Below are 15,797 nucleotides of genomic sequence, written 5' to 3' on the forward strand. Positions count from 1 at the left end.
TATTAAAGAGTTATATAGGAAATGCAACGTCACTTCTGAGTACCCATTTCTCGCCTCGTCTTACAAGTTCCCCTTCATGCATGAGGCAGTCGTCGCCGTGCTTGTGGAGTAATGCCATTCCTTTTTTGGGATGAACATTCAAAGGCGATTTATTCTTATCTTCGGGATAGAATATAGTTCCTCCTCCATTGAATTCTTCACCACCTGTTAAATAAATTAATAATGTCCATTTTGTTTTGCTTGCCTGTCCTGAAATTTTGCAATCTACGGATTCATCGTAATGCTTATTAAAATGATGGCCCTTTTTATACCTATATATTCTCAAGAGATCATTGAGGCCAATGGCACAATCAAATTCCTGTTTAACCTCCTGTATTTCATCATCCTCATAAGATATGTCTTGCACCAAGATTTGTCTGATATAATCCCATAGTTTTGTAGAAGCATTTGAATCTGACACGGAGCATCTATCATTAATTCTAGTAGCATAGTCCTTACTTTTGACCACCGGCGTAGTCTCTAATTTCAACTGATCTTCAAAGGACTTTATTAACTCATCACATAATGCTTCAGAAAAGAAATCTTCAATTATCACGATTTGACCACTTAAAACAACTAAAGGACGTGGTACATAATACTGCTTCCTTAATTTGTCCGACAAATTCAAAAAGTTTTTTGGAAAAAGGTACTTCACCTCCTTAGTTTTTCCTTTATTTGGAGGCATAAATATTAGATAATACCGTATTTGAATACAGTTCTTAGAAGTTATTTTTGATATTCGTCAGAATTGAGGAAGACAATTGAGAGGACAAAGTAAAGATGATTTTTCAACGAACTATTTAATTTTATTTCGGTCTATATCTACAACAGTGCTTCTAAGTTAATTAACAAGCTATAGGTCTCTCTAGGCATCTTATATTGGACCATGCCAGCATAGATCATACAATTTTTGGCCAACTTTCTCAAGTTCAGAAGTTCATCTCTCTCATTATTAGATGATTGAAACTTCTTTGTTAAGATAAGATAACTCATTTGAGAAATCGAAGTAATAGTCATAATCAACAACGACGGAATAACCTTTACAACATCATCGTCCAAATAACCGTTTTTCACAAGATCACTCAACTTTCTTATCTCAATGAGGTCGTCATTGAGACCCAACGGCAACAAGTGCAAATCCCTTATTTCATGAAGAGCTTGCTGAAAGTTCTGTTTCAAGAAAACTTCCCTAATATTAATAATTGGAAGAAGAAAGTTGCAAGTTTCCTTCTTTTGAGGTGATATCTTATCGGAAATGGTACTATTACTTTCGAATGACTTCATAATTTGCTGAGACAACAAGATAATGTTATTATCTGAGGTGTCGGATTTCTTAACTTCGCCATTTAAACTCTCATAGTGACCTAAATCAATCAATGGTTGATCCAAGTCAGTAGTGGACAAGAGTTCGCTCAAAAGTTTATTAATCAACGAGACAACAGTGTTAAAGTCTTGACATAATTGATAAAGTAGTAACGCATCGAATACCCTTCCTTCCTCTTCACACCTTAAAGCACTAACTTCGGTAATTTGATGATAAAAGTCAGCAAGATTCGGGAGTGCAATCAAAGATCTCTGTCTTTCTAAAATTCCAGGCGTCTTTTCACCATTCTCTTGATTTAAATCACCCAAAAGCATAGAGAATTCCCTTGAAATCAAAATTAATTCCCTCAAGGCCTCATGACATTTGGATATCTCATCTGAAGGCTCGTTGCCTTTTGAAAGTGCAATTAAAACCAAATATTGCGATGCTACTTTCGGATCACTGATTTTGAAAGCTCTCGTATAAGAACCTATCAATCTTGCGAAATTTACTTCATATTTATCATTAAAGACTATCAATTCATCCTTGGAACTGAAGCTGGTCACATTAAGTAAACCATAATAGATCAAACCAATTGATAAGTGGACTGCATCACATTCACTGATAGATTCATACGTATACTGGACTGCAAGTTCATACAACCCCACCAAAACCAATGTCTTCAAGTACAATGGATTATTTGAAGAGGAATTAAACTTCTTAGATCCCAAAGATATAACTCTCTTCTGCAAATTTTGTAAAGTATAATTTTCAAAAATCAAATCCGAATCGATTGAATTACTTATGATAGACAAATGGAACCATAACCAGTCCTCAATACTCAAATTTATTGCACTCGGTAATGTCTTATTGCTTAGATCACACTTTCCTATTATCTTATAAATAGAAAATTTGTATGCGTCAAAGTTGTTGCCGTCGCTCTCGTTAACAAAAGCAAACTGTTGAGTGAACTCCTGTTGCAAACGTTCTCTGAGCTCATGTGGTAAGGTGCCGTCTCCGCTTTCGACATATTTCTTTAAATATATCGGAAAGTTTTTATCTAATTTATTAAACAATTCCTTATTTTTGAGAGTATAGTCTAGCGCCTCATCATATAAACCACTTCTTAGCAAATAAAAAATTAGGGCCCAAACTGGTGTAGCATTTACAGTTAGAGTTTTTTCCAATATGTCTGGTTCATTTTTAACAATGATTTGGTGGATGAAGTGAGAAACTTTGACGATATTCGAAGTCGGGGTAGTTGAAGTGTTTTTTTCATTTTTTGAGTAAAGCTCGCTCATATAACTGAAAAATTGAAGTTCCAAGTAAGACTTACTGCCCTTGATAATCTTCTTACTCATTTGATTAGACTTATAATCATCGTAAAATTTGTGCTCTTGGTTGACTTTGGCATAGCTCTCATTAGTTAGCTGTACTAATATTTTATAAACTTCACTCATTTGTTTGGATTTCAAATTACTAGAAAGTTTATTGAGTTCTTCAAAATTTAATAATAATGGGAAAAATCTCTCTTCTAATCTTGCTTCGTTTAATTGATAGACTATTTTGGCATGGCTCTCGAATTTTTCTCTAGGTAATTGCTTTAAAGATGCTTGGTGTCTACCGTTAAAGGAACTCAATATATTATAACTTCCTGGTATTAATTTATTCCAAACGATAGGAGCTGAAGATGTGGAATCATTATTAGAATTCGAACTGAGTCCCACATACTTTCTTAGTTCTTCCTTTCTTGCCCTCCAATCAATAGTCACATTAGCACTAATGAACGCATCAAAATCCTTCGAAGCAATGTTTAAAGATTGCTCAATAGAACTGAGAATGTTTTCATCTTTCTTGGTACTCAAGTACGTTTCAAGGTTGCTAGACGAAGGGAGAGTTCCTTTTGCATCAGGCTCTGGGACTCTGATTTGTTTGATTTCATTCTCAATTTCCTCTGCACTCATGCCACTGGAAGCCAATAAATAATGAGCTTTCATGAAGTTGTTCTCCTTATCTTGAGCCTTTCTCAACTGCTGAGACCTACGCTGTAACTCGTTGAGAGTTAAATGAATACTGCCTAGTTCCATGTCATCTGCTTTAGGTAAATTGTTGGCAGATACAAGTAAGTCTTTTAATAAGTTTGATGTACCAGTCATCGTAGAATCACTTGTACTGGGTAACGTCGAATCTCCACCACTATTTTGTGAAAACGTCGACTTTTCAGTGCTCAATGCATTTGTCCCACTGGAAGCATTACTTCTAGATTGTCCGAACATCCTGGTTTCGACGAATTCACGACAAAAATATCTAGAAGCTTCTTGTTTATGTAGCTTTACCATCGACTTTTTTGCTGTGAATTCGATACCATCCTGAGGCGGGTAAGTCTTTAAGAATATATTTAATACTAAGAAAATTTTGCAACGGTATTTCTCTCTCATCTTCTTTATTAACTTTGTCCAAAAGTAATCCATCACATTAGACAGTGCATTTCTATGGGTTCTGCTGTTACTTTAAGTTAACGACAGTCTTTGTTGTTTAATTTATACTATTAATAGTGGAATCGAACTATCATAAATAATGCGATAGCTGATGGAGAGATCGAAGTTGGATCTTTAAGAGCCTATCTGGAAAATTAATGAAAGAAAGGTGTCAGTTGATTCAGATATACGAAATAGCTTCACAGCTCGTTTTGCAAATGTAGGTATTCTTGTATTAGTCTACGATTTTAATATCTAGATGATTAAATTTTTGTTAAACAGACGTCAGGGAATTCTAGCTCTTCACTATTATTCAAACCACCGGCAAATTTCTCCCTGCAACCCCATTTTTTAATAGGAAACCACCAGTATCCTAATGCCCAAACTAGGTAAATTACGATTACTACTGAAACATAGTTCATTGTACCTCTTGTTACTGGCATGAACGATGGGAACGAAAAGAAGACCAACGCAAAGATGGCCCATGAGCATGTCATAATATTTGCAAAGAGGCCAATTTTTCCGAGCCAAAATGGTCCATGTTTAATATTATTTCTACCCCTGTACAACAAGCAGCCCGTTGGAACAAAATAACTTAATAGTAAAAACGTGATGCAGCCGACCACCATGGAATTGAAAGCAGCATCAGAGATCAAGTAAAGACATCCTAATACTGCAACCCAGAAAGACGAGAAAAGATGGGCATTTAAGGGAATTCCTAATTTTGGATCAACAATTGATAAATACTTGGAAAATGGCAATCCATTGTCTCTAGCAAATGACCAGCACAATCTTGTTTGCCAAGTGTGTGATGAAATTGTACACCCACAAGCAGTGAGAAATATCAATACACCTAAACAGACCGCACCAGCTTTATTTCCCAATGCCTGATAGTAGATATCAAGGATTGGCATGCCCGTAGTAGAATTAAAAATAGCATCTAAATTATGCGTTGAAAAGAACATTGCAATAGAATATGTAAATGACGTTATAAATCCTATTGTCACAGTTCCCATAATAGCTTTTGGAATATCTGTTCTCGGTTTGATTGTTTCCTCCGCTAAATGACACGCAGAATCCAAGCAACTAAATGACCAATTTGGATTAACTAAACCGACAATAAATGCAATACCAGAAGTGGTCCAGCCCGTGTTATTTTCAAACTCTGTAAATACAAACAGAGCAGATCTGTAATTACCTCGCGAACAAGCCAACACGGTGATGGTGATGACTACGTACGAAAACAATGAGATATACAATGCACCATTGGCAACATACGGTAAAAGTTTACCATAACAGTTAAAGAGGACTAAGAACAAATTAATGATTTGGTAGATGACAAAAAGTTGCCATTTTTGGATGATATGATTAGGGTGAGTGAGAACCCAGAACCCCATCAATTCATTTGCAATTGAGAGGGCCATTGATGCACTAGTGAAAATGGAACCAGCCCAAGCAAATGAGCCACATAAATAGGCAAAAAAACTGGAATGCTTTTTTGGAGCCAAGACCCTAGACCAGACATATTGTCCTCCAGCTGAGGGAATTGCTGAAGAGAGTTCTGATAAGGTAATTCCAATACAATAAGATACAGCTGCTATGATAATAATACCATATACGATTAGCATGGGACCACCTGACTGGATCCCTGTAATGAGTGATGCAGATATTCCAAACCAAGAATTAGTCAAACCGAATCCAATGCCTAAAACTGACCAAGTAGAAAATCTCCTCTTGAGTTGTCCCTCTTCAAGTGATAAATTTTCTAGAGAGTCATATTTATTTAGATTGATACCGATTTGGTCCACCTCTTCTTTGGTTGAATCTGTAAAGTCCATCTTTGGCTCTAAGTCAGCCTCTGTCATGGTGTAGATTCAGTATGGTTTAATAAGAAAAAGGTGAAAAAATTCCGTGAGAACGTTGGGCTGCAACTTATACGAAAAAAGAAAAAGACAAAAAAAAAAAAAAAAAAAAATTAAAATTATTCAAAAATCATCGCATAAACCACAACTGAGTACTTGAGAAACAAGTCTTGGCACACAAAAAAAGCGTAATGTAAACTCTACTTATACACCTCTGTCATCTACCGTATGAATATTCTTTTCAGGGGGAATAATGCCTGAAATCTCTATGTTAGCCTCATCCAATTGCTGTACATCTTAGCGGGCCGATAATGCGTACAAATGCATTTTACGAGTGGAGACAAGTGTGGATGCAAGATGAAACGACGGGTAAATATAAGTTCTTTATTTGCGTTCTTTTCCATAACAGAGCATTCGTCTGTGTTTTGAAACACGTAAAAGGCGTGCTTAATTACAGCAGCCTAAAGTCTCTTTTAGAGCTGATTGATGCATGTGTAAACGCATATGAGTTGATACACTAATAAATGTAAGATGGTACGAGCAAAGTCAAATCTTTCTTTACGTCTGATGAACTTACGATCCATGATATAACAAATGGCCCGCTACCTATCTAAATTGTTCTATTACAATCTTAATTCGATATAAATAATACCATGAAAAAAAAAAGTGGAATGCAACTACTCTTATTGCTTTTCAAGTCTTCTGGGGAGTTAATATGCATGCTGATACTTTACTTCGAGCTCATTCAAGAGTCAAGGACTCTTCTTTTTCACATTGACTACCTCGTAGGTGTCCATAGACAGACTGAATTCTTTTTCTCAATCATTAGATATCTTTTTACAAACTTTTTAAAGTAGCACCTCACGCTTGAAAAATTATTTTCTAAGAAGCAGCAAAGAATTTCGATCTGAAGCCAAAATCAGCATATGGCTTAGCACATATAAGAAAACAGAAATAGTTGAGAAACACGTTAGTGACTGAGATCTTCACCCAATACAAAAAAAAACGGCACATGGCATTGAGATAGCTTTAAAAGTTCCTAGTAGTATTTCCCTAGATATACATGGAGGTAAGGTGAAAACATGTATAGTAGATATGCACTTGATACCGCTAGTGAAAAAATAGTTACTGACATTTACCAGATATAAATATTTGGCATAACGCGGTCTTAAGCGTTAGCAAAAGCATCTTGGATCAAAAAGAAGGTCTAGTGAGAAGCTTTATGAAATACTGCCAAACTCTCGGAAACAACCTCAGCCATGGCAATGGCCATCTCCTCACCATATCTTGAGCTGACTACTTGAATTCCTATAGGGGAACCATGACATAATTTGGGATCGTAGTATTTCCAACGCTTCTCATCCATCTTGTTTAAAGGATTGTAACTTTCTTCAAAAAAATCGACCTCTTGGTCTGAAACGGTAACAGGGACTGTAACAACGGAATAGTCTAAAAGGTTAAACACCTGAGTACAAAAAACTGAAAATATATCACTGTCTCCCGGCTTGAAGGCCGAACAAGTCTGAATAGGAAGAAAGAATGCATCAATTGGTTTACCCGATATTGTCAATGAACCTGAGTGTTTCAAATAAGTGTCAAACTCCTGCTGAAATTCGTATAATTTTCCACAATTATTGAAATACTCTGAAATAGTACTTTCTTGAGGTAAACCTTCATTTTCATCAAGTCCGAGTATTTCTGAGCGTATGGGTTCGCCGGATTTTTTGCATTCCTCAGCTATCTCCTTGAAACCATCAGCCAAAAGAATTTTAGTAGAAACAGCGGCCAAATCTAAAAGCGAGGTGGGAGGAGTAATAGAAACTACTTCATGTCCGCTTTTAATCAATGCCTCCTTAGCCTCTTTCATTGCTCTTTTAACAGGAGGATGAACATATGAGAGGCTTGTAATATCTATATAACCAAATATTGCTTTCTCATTTGCGTTGACTTCTCTCCAAGGAATAGGAGGACATTTCGGATCATCTACCCAAGGATTCGTTTCCAAAATCAATTTCACAATAAACTTGAGGTCCTGTAAATCAACTGCCATAGGACCCACCACAGAACAGTGTATGGGTGCGTTCTTCATAGAATTACTAATCTTACAATAAGGAATCCTATTAGAAGAACATCTCAACCCGTATAAGCCCTGAGCACCGCTAGGTATTCTTATACTACCACCTATATCAGTTCCAAATCCAAGCAAAGCTCCTCTTCCACCCACTAAGGCTCCTTCACCTCCTGAGGAGCCACCACAAGACACCATCCTGTTTATGGAATTCACAGTTCTTCCATAGACATTTGAAACCGTTTCTGGAGACATCATAGCCATGGGCACAGTAGTTTTCACAAAGAGAATAGCACCAAGGCCCTCCAAAATTCGGACTAAATTGGAAACCTCGCCCTTTTCTATCGGTTTATTAACTAGCTCTACATAACCAATAGCTGAATCGAGACCTTCTATGTTAAGCTGGTCTTTGAGAGAAATCGGTATACCATGCAAGGGGCCCACTACTTTCTTTGTCTTGGAAAAAATTTGATCCAATTCTTTTGCCTTGTCGATTGCCCTTTCGAAGAAGATCTCACTGCAACAATTTGTCAACTGATGTAAATAGGCTGCCCTTTTGCAAAAAACTTGGGTAACCGAAAGAGATGTATACTTTCCTGCAGCTATATCTTGTGATAATTTCTTAACGGTTGAATTAGCAATCTCAAGTTCGAAAGGTGTGCAAAGGTTCAGCAATATCTCAAGGCAATTTGGTTCAGATTCTGCACTGGGGATTGCATCTAACCTCCACTGGGGAGGAATTTTTGAAATAACGGCATTTCTCTTAGCTTCAGCAATTCCTTTCCATGAAGACGTCATTATTAACTATAGATATTTCAGTGACGAATGTGATTCTTCAAAGAGATGTAGATTAACTTGATAATTTGCATGTTTAAGTACTTGCGACCATTTCCGAATTTGGAAGTGCGAAATCTAGGAAATATTCGATCAAATGGAAAATGATTCTGATAAGCGTCCCGAGAAGTAATCGTTAAACAATACGTCAGCATCAAAAGATTGCCAATTCTTATCAAGCCAATTAAGAACAGAGAGGACAGAATAGGACCTCATGCAAGTAACTATTTCTGAAATTCTCGATCTAAAGAAAAGCCTTTGGTCACTTGATTTGGAAGACAATGCACCTATGAATAAGCACCATACAGGCAACATCTCATTATCATTCACAGCATTGCTAACATAACTTATCAAATCATTTATGTCATCAACAAACTCGCCTATTTGAAGATGAGGATTGCATATTTTTTTATAAATAATAATACAGCTTTTTAATACTATGCATCCTTTTAATATATTTCTTAGCAACTCTGCCTTTCGACAATTCTTCTTTAATGTCAAAAGCAGATTCAAATATGATGTGCACACATTGAGTACATTGACTTGGATTTTTCTATTTTCTTCACTCAAAGGAAGCTCCTTTCGTAAAATCCAAGTGAGCCTAGAGGATATCAAGAAGGATTCATTAGTAATCCTAAAGACCTCTTCGTCGAACCAATTATCTTCAATCTCATTTACCAGTGTTAAGCTAACTTGAAAGAATATGGCCTTCTCGAGTGATATATGAATTAAGCTATCAAGAAGGTCGTAGTCACAAAATAATAAAAGAAATGAGTAGTTAATCAAAAAAATTTCCATTATCGGCCTCATAAAAGAATATCGGAGTAGTACTTCCTTCCAAACGTCATTGGCATTTCTCATATTTTGCAGTAGCATATTTTGAATTTTATTTAATAAGAGATTATAAAATGCAATAAGATGATTAATACTCTGTCTCTGCAAGCTTCCAACAAAAAAGTCTTTCAAAGTCAAGAATTGTAAGACTTGTACTGCTTCTATGAGTAAAAAATCATCTAACACATTACCGCTTTTGATAACCTCAATAAAATAAGAAACGGTTTTTAGATACTTCTTATATATCATAGATGGAAACTTGTTACCTTCAAAAAGTAAGAAGGCGAATCCACATGTAAAGAAAATTTCCCTCATAATCGTACTCTCATTCCATTGCTCTTCTAATACTTTGGCCAAAGATATCTTTTCTCTGTAGTATGAGGTTGCGAGATTTTTTAGAACCCCATCGACAAAGCTATAGTATCCAAGAGTCTGATAATGGGAGAAAGTAATGTGGGTCGGTATGGTCTCGTTAACTGTTTGCTCAATCATGGAATAACACTGTACGAGATTAGTTCTCATAAGGCCCTCATAGGCATTACTAACAGAGTCAAAGTGCTTGCTTATGACAAAATTCGAACTATCATTATTTTCGGAAGACTTTTCACTACCATTTGGGTCACTCGATGTGCTAGTGACTATACCTGCTTGACTCCTAGTAACAGCTTTACTATGTGGCCATGTACATGAAATACTTCTCTTTGTGCAATAGGTACAGTAGGGCTTTCTCTCATCACACTTGATCTTCTTTTTTTTGCAATTGTAACATCCCCTTCTTGAAAGTTTTCTAGTCTTGACATTCTTTGAAAATGTATATGCACCTTTGAATCGTATCACATGCTGATGATTCAAGCTATCTTCAGTAAGCAACATGAGGATCCTAAATAACTATCTAAACTCAAAATAAGTTATCTTAATGTCGATTTTAGCTAAGTGAAGAGATTGAAGGAGTAGATGACGAACTCTAATTCACTGGGCTTTGAAATATTCTCACGTGCCAAAAGAATAGATAAGTAACGTCCGAAAGAGGAAGTGCGAGACACGGCTGCGTCATGAGGTACATATACTTCAAATCGTATTGCGTGTTTTCTTGAAGAGGAAATGCGAGATAAATATCTATTAGCGAAAGATTATAGTTAGCGATAAGGTCGATTGTTGACAATTCTAGTTATTGATGCTGGATGGAAGATATAAACTTGACAAAATGTTTTTTCAAATCCTTTGATTTTTGACCACATATTCACAACAAAATGAAAGAAGTCTTATCTCAAGGATACGGGTACGGATTTGCTCTTGGCCTCGGTTCCGCATTTGCTATCATCATGATTTCCCTTTCGTGGGGTTTGAAAAGATATGCTGGAGAAGTTCAGAACTCTGAACATTTTTCCACAGCATCGCGTTCAGTGAAATCAGGTCTCATTGCTTCATCGACAGTTTCAGCTTGGACATGGCCCGCTACTATTTTGACTTCTGGAGCATGGGCTTACGAATTTGGTATTGGAGGTCCCTTCATGTACGCCTGTATAGGTACATTTCAAGTGTTTCTTTTCGTGCTCCTTGCCATCGAAATTAAGCGAAATGCACCAGGGTGTCACACGGTTGCACAGCTCTTGTATGTTCGTTTCGGTAAATGGGGACATATTTGTTATTTGTGCTACTGCATTAGTACTAACATTTTGGTTTCATCGTTGCTTTTACTTGGTGGTAGTCAAGCTTTTTCAGCCGCTACTGGAATGCATGTAGTTGCAGCTTCACTTTTATTACACTTGGAGTTTGTGTTTATACCCTTGTTGGTGGGTTGAAAGCAACTTTTATATCTGATTGGATTCACACCGTTATAATTTTTGGTATCATTTTGGTTTCATGCTTTAAAGTATATTGTACTTCAGAGTATATTGGATCACCTGGGAAAATGTGGGACCTCTTGAGCGAAGTACAACAGCGATTCCCCTCTACGGAGGGCACAAGCTTTCTTAGTTTCAGAAGTAAAAGTCTCTTTTTTACCTGTTGGTCTGTAGGATTAGGTGGTTTGAGTACTGTCTTTGGAGATCCCGGATACTCACAGAGAGCAATTGCTAGTGATACCACAGCGGTGTTCGCAGGCTATATAATGGGAGGCATATGCTGGTTTATCGTACCATGGGCTCTAGGCTCATCCATCGGTCTAGCATCTCGTGCCTTACTCACAAATCCCAATTTTGTTACCTATCCTAATGAGCTTAGTAGCTTTGAAACCAATGCAGGAATGCCCCTTATCTATGCTTTGAACACAATTTTTGGAAAGAGTGGAGCTGCGGCGGGCCTTGTCATGATTTTCATGTCCGTTACGTCGGCTACTTCTGCAGAGCTAATTGCTTTCTCATCGATTTTCAGCTACGATATTTATAAGAATTACATTAATTCCAAGTCAACTGGTGAGCAAATTGTCAAGGTTGCACATTGGAGCGTGGTGTTTTTCACTCTTTTGTCGTCCGGTTTAGCTGTTGTCTTTAATTATGTAGGAGTTAGCACTGGTTGGATTATTTCCTTTTACGGTATCATCCTTGGACCAGAAGTCAGTGCCTTGGTGCTATCTTTATATTGGAAAAAATTTTCCACCATAGCGATAGTTGGTGGATGCATTTTGGGTACTATAAGCGGTATCGTATGTTGGATTGGTGGCACTTACCATTGGAGTGGTGGGCTTGTAAACAAAGACACACTTATGATACCTGAGGCTACATTCGTGGGGAATATAGCATCAATTTTTTCATCCCTCATTTATTTTATAATTATATCAGCTTTAAAACCTGCAGATTTTAATTTTGACATATTCATGAACTCTTTTGAGGCTGGTGATGATGCTTTGGAAAGAGAAATCGAAGCTATGCACATAGACGAAAAGCAAAGGAAATCTTTGAGGAACAGGTCTTATGCAAGTATATTACTCAATGCGTTCTTTTTGATTGGAGTTGCCGTTGTTTTACCATTATCTTTCTATGCTGCAAAAAGTGCTTTCTCGAAAAGATTCTTTACTCTGTGGATTGCATTCATGATGGCATGGCTATTGATCGCCGCTTCTTATCTCGTCATTATGCCACTTTGGCAAGGCCGATTTGAGATAATTCTGTGCATGAAGCAGTTTATACGTGGTCAATCTCAATCAATTGTAGATGAGGATAATTCTACTCATGATAAAGGTCGAAATGAGAAACTTAGTGATATTGAAATTAACATCAGTAATATATAACCTTCAAGTTACTGATGGGCTATTAATTACAATGCAACATGGGTTCGAAGGTTCAGAATGTGTATAGGGCAGTTGTTAATATCTAATCAGGTATATTTTGTGCACTGCATGATGAATCCTGACTTTTATTGTACCTTGATATTATGCAGGACGACCTTTTAGGGATAAAAATATTTTAGTAGTAGGATAAAGCACAGTTTCATCGCGTCCTAGTTTAAATAAAAAGGGCTTTTGGACCCATTTTTGCTAGTCGTAATCTATGGAATACTTATGAATCGCACTTAGTTTAAAAATGGGTTCTCCAATGAAACTTTAAGTTTATAGAGAATTTTAAAGAATCCAGTTATTTGTGCTCTCTAAATAATAAAAAGAAGGATGTAATTGAAAACCATTCCGTTAGCAGATGATCATATCGTACCCTTCCGTAGGTATCCGTAAATCTACTTCTCTACATCAATGATCTTATAGTATATCCGTTGTGGTTACCGGTAAATTTGAATCCGCGACTACCGTGACTGCCTCCCCAGTGAGAAAGCCGTCAGTGAGACCCGAAGTTTTCACGGAAGGAATGGTTCAATTGAGCTGATGTAGCAAAGGACATTATCGGATGCATTGTCTTTCATCCACCTTCGGCAATTGAGTACCCTCTATGGCTACGTCGTGAACAAGTTCGTGATCTCCTGCAAATTGGACTACCGCCATCTCATTATAGCGTAACCTCTAATGTGTTTTTTAATGGACTCAGCGAACAACCTGATTGCGACTGTAGCGTATGAAACTAATTAAACTGATCCTTAACTTGTCAAGGGTATTGCCGGGGTCGGAGCTGTTTTCGCAGCCTAAACTATCGGAATCCTTTTAACCCCAAAGGTGGTCCAAGGAAAAAGGTTAGATTTGACAGAAACGTGCCAGGGACTACTGAAGGGGTAGACTACAAAGAGTAACTTTCCGCATCTATCCTTAAAGCTGTCCTTGGTCTGCATATTCTGGTAGCAATTAAGATAAACGGAGTAAACGGGTAGCTATTCTGAGAAATTCTCGAATGTTCTAGTGTTGCGAACCCCACTAGTAAGAGAAAGTTCTAGCAACTATATATCTAATATATAAGAATGGTTACAAAGGAACTAAACATTTCGTTCTTTTGAATAGTATACATAATATAAGCATTTGAATATACAAATTTCGAATATGTCAAAGGCAGTTGGTATTGATTTAGGTACAACATACTCATGTGTTGCACATTTCCAAAACGATAGGGTTGAAATTATTGCTAATGATCAAGGTAATAGAACAACGCCTTCTTATGTTGCATTCACTGATACAGAAAGATTGATTGGTGATGCTGCTAAGAATCAAGCAGCAATGAACCCAACTAACACAGTGTTCGATGCTAAGAGATTGATTGGTAGAAAGTTTAGTGATGCTGAAGTGCAGCATGATATAACTCACTACCCATTCAAGATAGTCGATAAGGGAGGTAAGCCAAATATCCAGGTTGAATTCAAGGGTGAGACTAAAGTGTTTACTCCTGAGGAAATTTCTTCTATGGTTTTGCTTAAAATGAGAGAGACAGCAGAGGGTTTCTTGGGTGGAACTGTTAAGGATGCTGTTGTCACTGTTCCCGCTTATTTTAACGATTCTCAAAGACAAGCTACTAAAGATGCTGGTTTGATCGCTGGTTTGAATGTCATGAGAATAATTAACGAGCCAACGGCAGCTGCAATTGCTTACGGTTTAGACAAAAAGAGTCAACTGACTGGTGAACAAAATGTGTTGATTTTTGATTTAGGTGGTGGTACCTTCGATGTGTCTTTACTTGCCATTGATGAAGGTATTTTCGAAGTCAAAGCTACCGCTGGTGACACTCACTTGGGTGGTGAAGATTTCGATAGTAGATTAGTGAATCACTTCATCACCGAGTTCAAGAGAAAGAACAAGAAGGACTTATCAGGTAACCAAAGAGCTTTGAGAAGATTGAGAACTGCTTGTGAAAGAGCTAAGAGATCTTTATCTTCATCTGCTCAGACTTCTGTTGAAATTGACTCTTTGTTCGAAGGTATTGATTTCTACACTTCAATTACAAGAGCCAGATTCGAGGAGTTATGTGCTGACTTATTCAGATCAACTATGGACCCTGTTGAGAAGGTTTTGAAAGATTCCAAGATCGACAAGTCACAAGTTAATGAAATAGTCTTGGTAGGTGGATCTACTAGAATTCCAAAGATCCAAAAATTGGTTTCAGATTTCTTTAATGGTAAGGAACCAAACAAGTCTATCAACCCTGATGAAGCTGTTGCTTATGGTGCCGCAGTGCAAGCAGCCATCTTATCTGGTGATACCTCATCAAAGACACAAGACTTATTATTGTTAGATGTTGCTCCATTGTCGTTAGGTATTGAAACGGCAGGTGGTGTCATGACCAAGTTGATTCCAAGAAATGCAACCATTCCCACGAAGAAGTCAGAAACATTTTCCACTTATGCTGATAACCAGCCAGGTGTTTTGATTCAAGTCTTCGAAGGTGAAAGAGCTAGAACAAAGGACAACAATTTGTTGGGTAAGTTCGAATTATCTGGTATCCCACCTGCTCCAAGAGGTGTTCCGCAGATTGAAGTTACTTTCGATGTTGATGCTAATGGTATCTTGAATGTATCGGCTCTTGAAAAGGGAACTGGTAAGACTCAAAAGATTACAATTACAAACGATAAAGGTAGATTATCTAAAGAAGAAATTGAAAGAATGGTCAGTGAGGCTGAAAAATACAAGGACGAAGATGAGAAGGAAGCTGCTAGAATTCAAGCTAAGAACACTTTGGAATCTTACGCTTATTCATTGAAAAATACCATCAATGACGGTGAAATGAAAGATAAGATCAATGAAGAAGACAAAGAAAAATTGTCTAAGGCTATCGAAGAGACCATATCTTGGTTAGATGAATCACAAGCCGCAACTACTGACGAGTACAATGACAAACATAAGGAGTTAGAGTCAGTTGCAAATCCAATAATTTCAGGTGCATATGGTGCTGGTGGTGCTGGTGCTCCTCCTCCAGGTGCTGGTGGATTCCCAGGTGGTGCTCCAGGTGGTGCTCCAGGCGGCGGTGCTCCAGGTGGTGATGCAGGTCCTACTGTCGAAGAAGTTGATTAAGTAA

At 37.4% G+C, this 15,797-nt stretch overlaps 8 protein-coding genes across 8 annotated transcripts; 3 read left to right on the forward strand and 5 right to left on the reverse strand.

Annotated features, from left to right (window-relative positions):
- Positions 1 to 10: 10 nt before the first annotated feature.
- PRCAT00004027001 (uncharacterized protein) lies at positions 11 to 724 on the reverse strand (the record flags this gene model as incomplete). Its single annotated transcript, XM_062953993.1, has 1 exon — positions 11 to 724. One exon carries the CDS (start codon positions 722 to 724, stop codon positions 11 to 13), a length of 714 nt encoding a protein of 237 aa, XP_062810741.1.
- A 137-nt stretch (positions 725 to 861) lies between these two features.
- PRCAT00004028001 (linker nucleoporin) lies at positions 862 to 3,813 on the reverse strand (the record flags this gene model as incomplete). The annotated part of the gene is made up of 1 exon (XM_062953994.1): positions 862 to 3,813. The coding sequence occupies one exon, from the start codon at positions 3,811 to 3,813 to the stop codon at positions 862 to 864; it is 2,952 nt and encodes a 983-aa protein (XP_062810742.1).
- Positions 3,814 to 4,082: 269 nt separating this feature from the next.
- HNM1 (Hnm1p) lies at positions 4,083 to 5,684 on the reverse strand (the record flags this gene model as incomplete). Its single annotated transcript, XM_062953995.1, has 1 exon — positions 4,083 to 5,684. The coding sequence occupies one exon, from the start codon at positions 5,682 to 5,684 to the stop codon at positions 4,083 to 4,085; it is 1,602 nt and encodes a 533-aa protein (XP_062810743.1).
- Positions 5,685 to 6,888: 1,204 nt separating this feature from the next.
- Positions 6,889 to 8,547, reverse strand: PRCAT00004030001 (uncharacterized protein; the record flags this gene model as incomplete). Its single annotated transcript, XM_062953996.1, has 1 exon — positions 6,889 to 8,547. One exon carries the CDS (start codon positions 8,545 to 8,547, stop codon positions 6,889 to 6,891), a length of 1,659 nt encoding a protein of 552 aa, XP_062810744.1.
- Positions 8,548 to 8,676: 129 nt separating this feature from the next.
- On the reverse strand, positions 8,677 to 10,290 carry PRCAT00004031001 (Zn(II)2Cys6 transcription factor domain-containing protein; the record flags this gene model as incomplete). The annotated part of the gene is made up of 1 exon (XM_062953997.1): positions 8,677 to 10,290. The coding sequence occupies one exon, from the start codon at positions 10,288 to 10,290 to the stop codon at positions 8,677 to 8,679; it is 1,614 nt and encodes a 537-aa protein (XP_062810745.1).
- A 377-nt stretch (positions 10,291 to 10,667) lies between these two features.
- Positions 10,668 to 11,219, forward strand: PRCAT00004032001 (uncharacterized protein; the record flags this gene model as incomplete). Its single annotated transcript, XM_062953999.1, has 1 exon — positions 10,668 to 11,219. The coding sequence occupies one exon, from the start codon at positions 10,668 to 10,670 to the stop codon at positions 11,217 to 11,219; it is 552 nt and encodes a 183-aa protein (XP_062810746.1).
- A 110-nt stretch (positions 11,220 to 11,329) lies between these two features.
- On the forward strand, positions 11,330 to 12,646 carry PRCAT00004033001 (uncharacterized protein; the record flags this gene model as incomplete). Its single annotated transcript, XM_062954000.1, has 1 exon — positions 11,330 to 12,646. One exon carries the CDS (start codon positions 11,330 to 11,332, stop codon positions 12,644 to 12,646), a length of 1,317 nt encoding a protein of 438 aa, XP_062810747.1.
- A 1,188-nt stretch (positions 12,647 to 13,834) lies between these two features.
- Positions 13,835 to 15,793, forward strand: HSP70 (Hsp70 family chaperone; the record flags this gene model as incomplete). Its single annotated transcript, XM_062954001.1, has 1 exon — positions 13,835 to 15,793. The coding sequence occupies one exon, from the start codon at positions 13,835 to 13,837 to the stop codon at positions 15,791 to 15,793; it is 1,959 nt and encodes a 652-aa protein (XP_062810748.1).
- Positions 15,794 to 15,797: the final 4 nt, after the last annotated feature.

Source organism: Priceomyces carsonii, assembly GCF_900007245.1.
Source record: "Priceomyces carsonii strain CBS4050 genome assembly, scaffold: Debaryomyces_carsonii_scaffold_4, whole genome shotgun sequence".
Taxonomy (NCBI): Eukaryota; Fungi; Ascomycota; class Pichiomycetes; order Serinales; family Debaryomycetaceae; genus Priceomyces; species Priceomyces carsonii.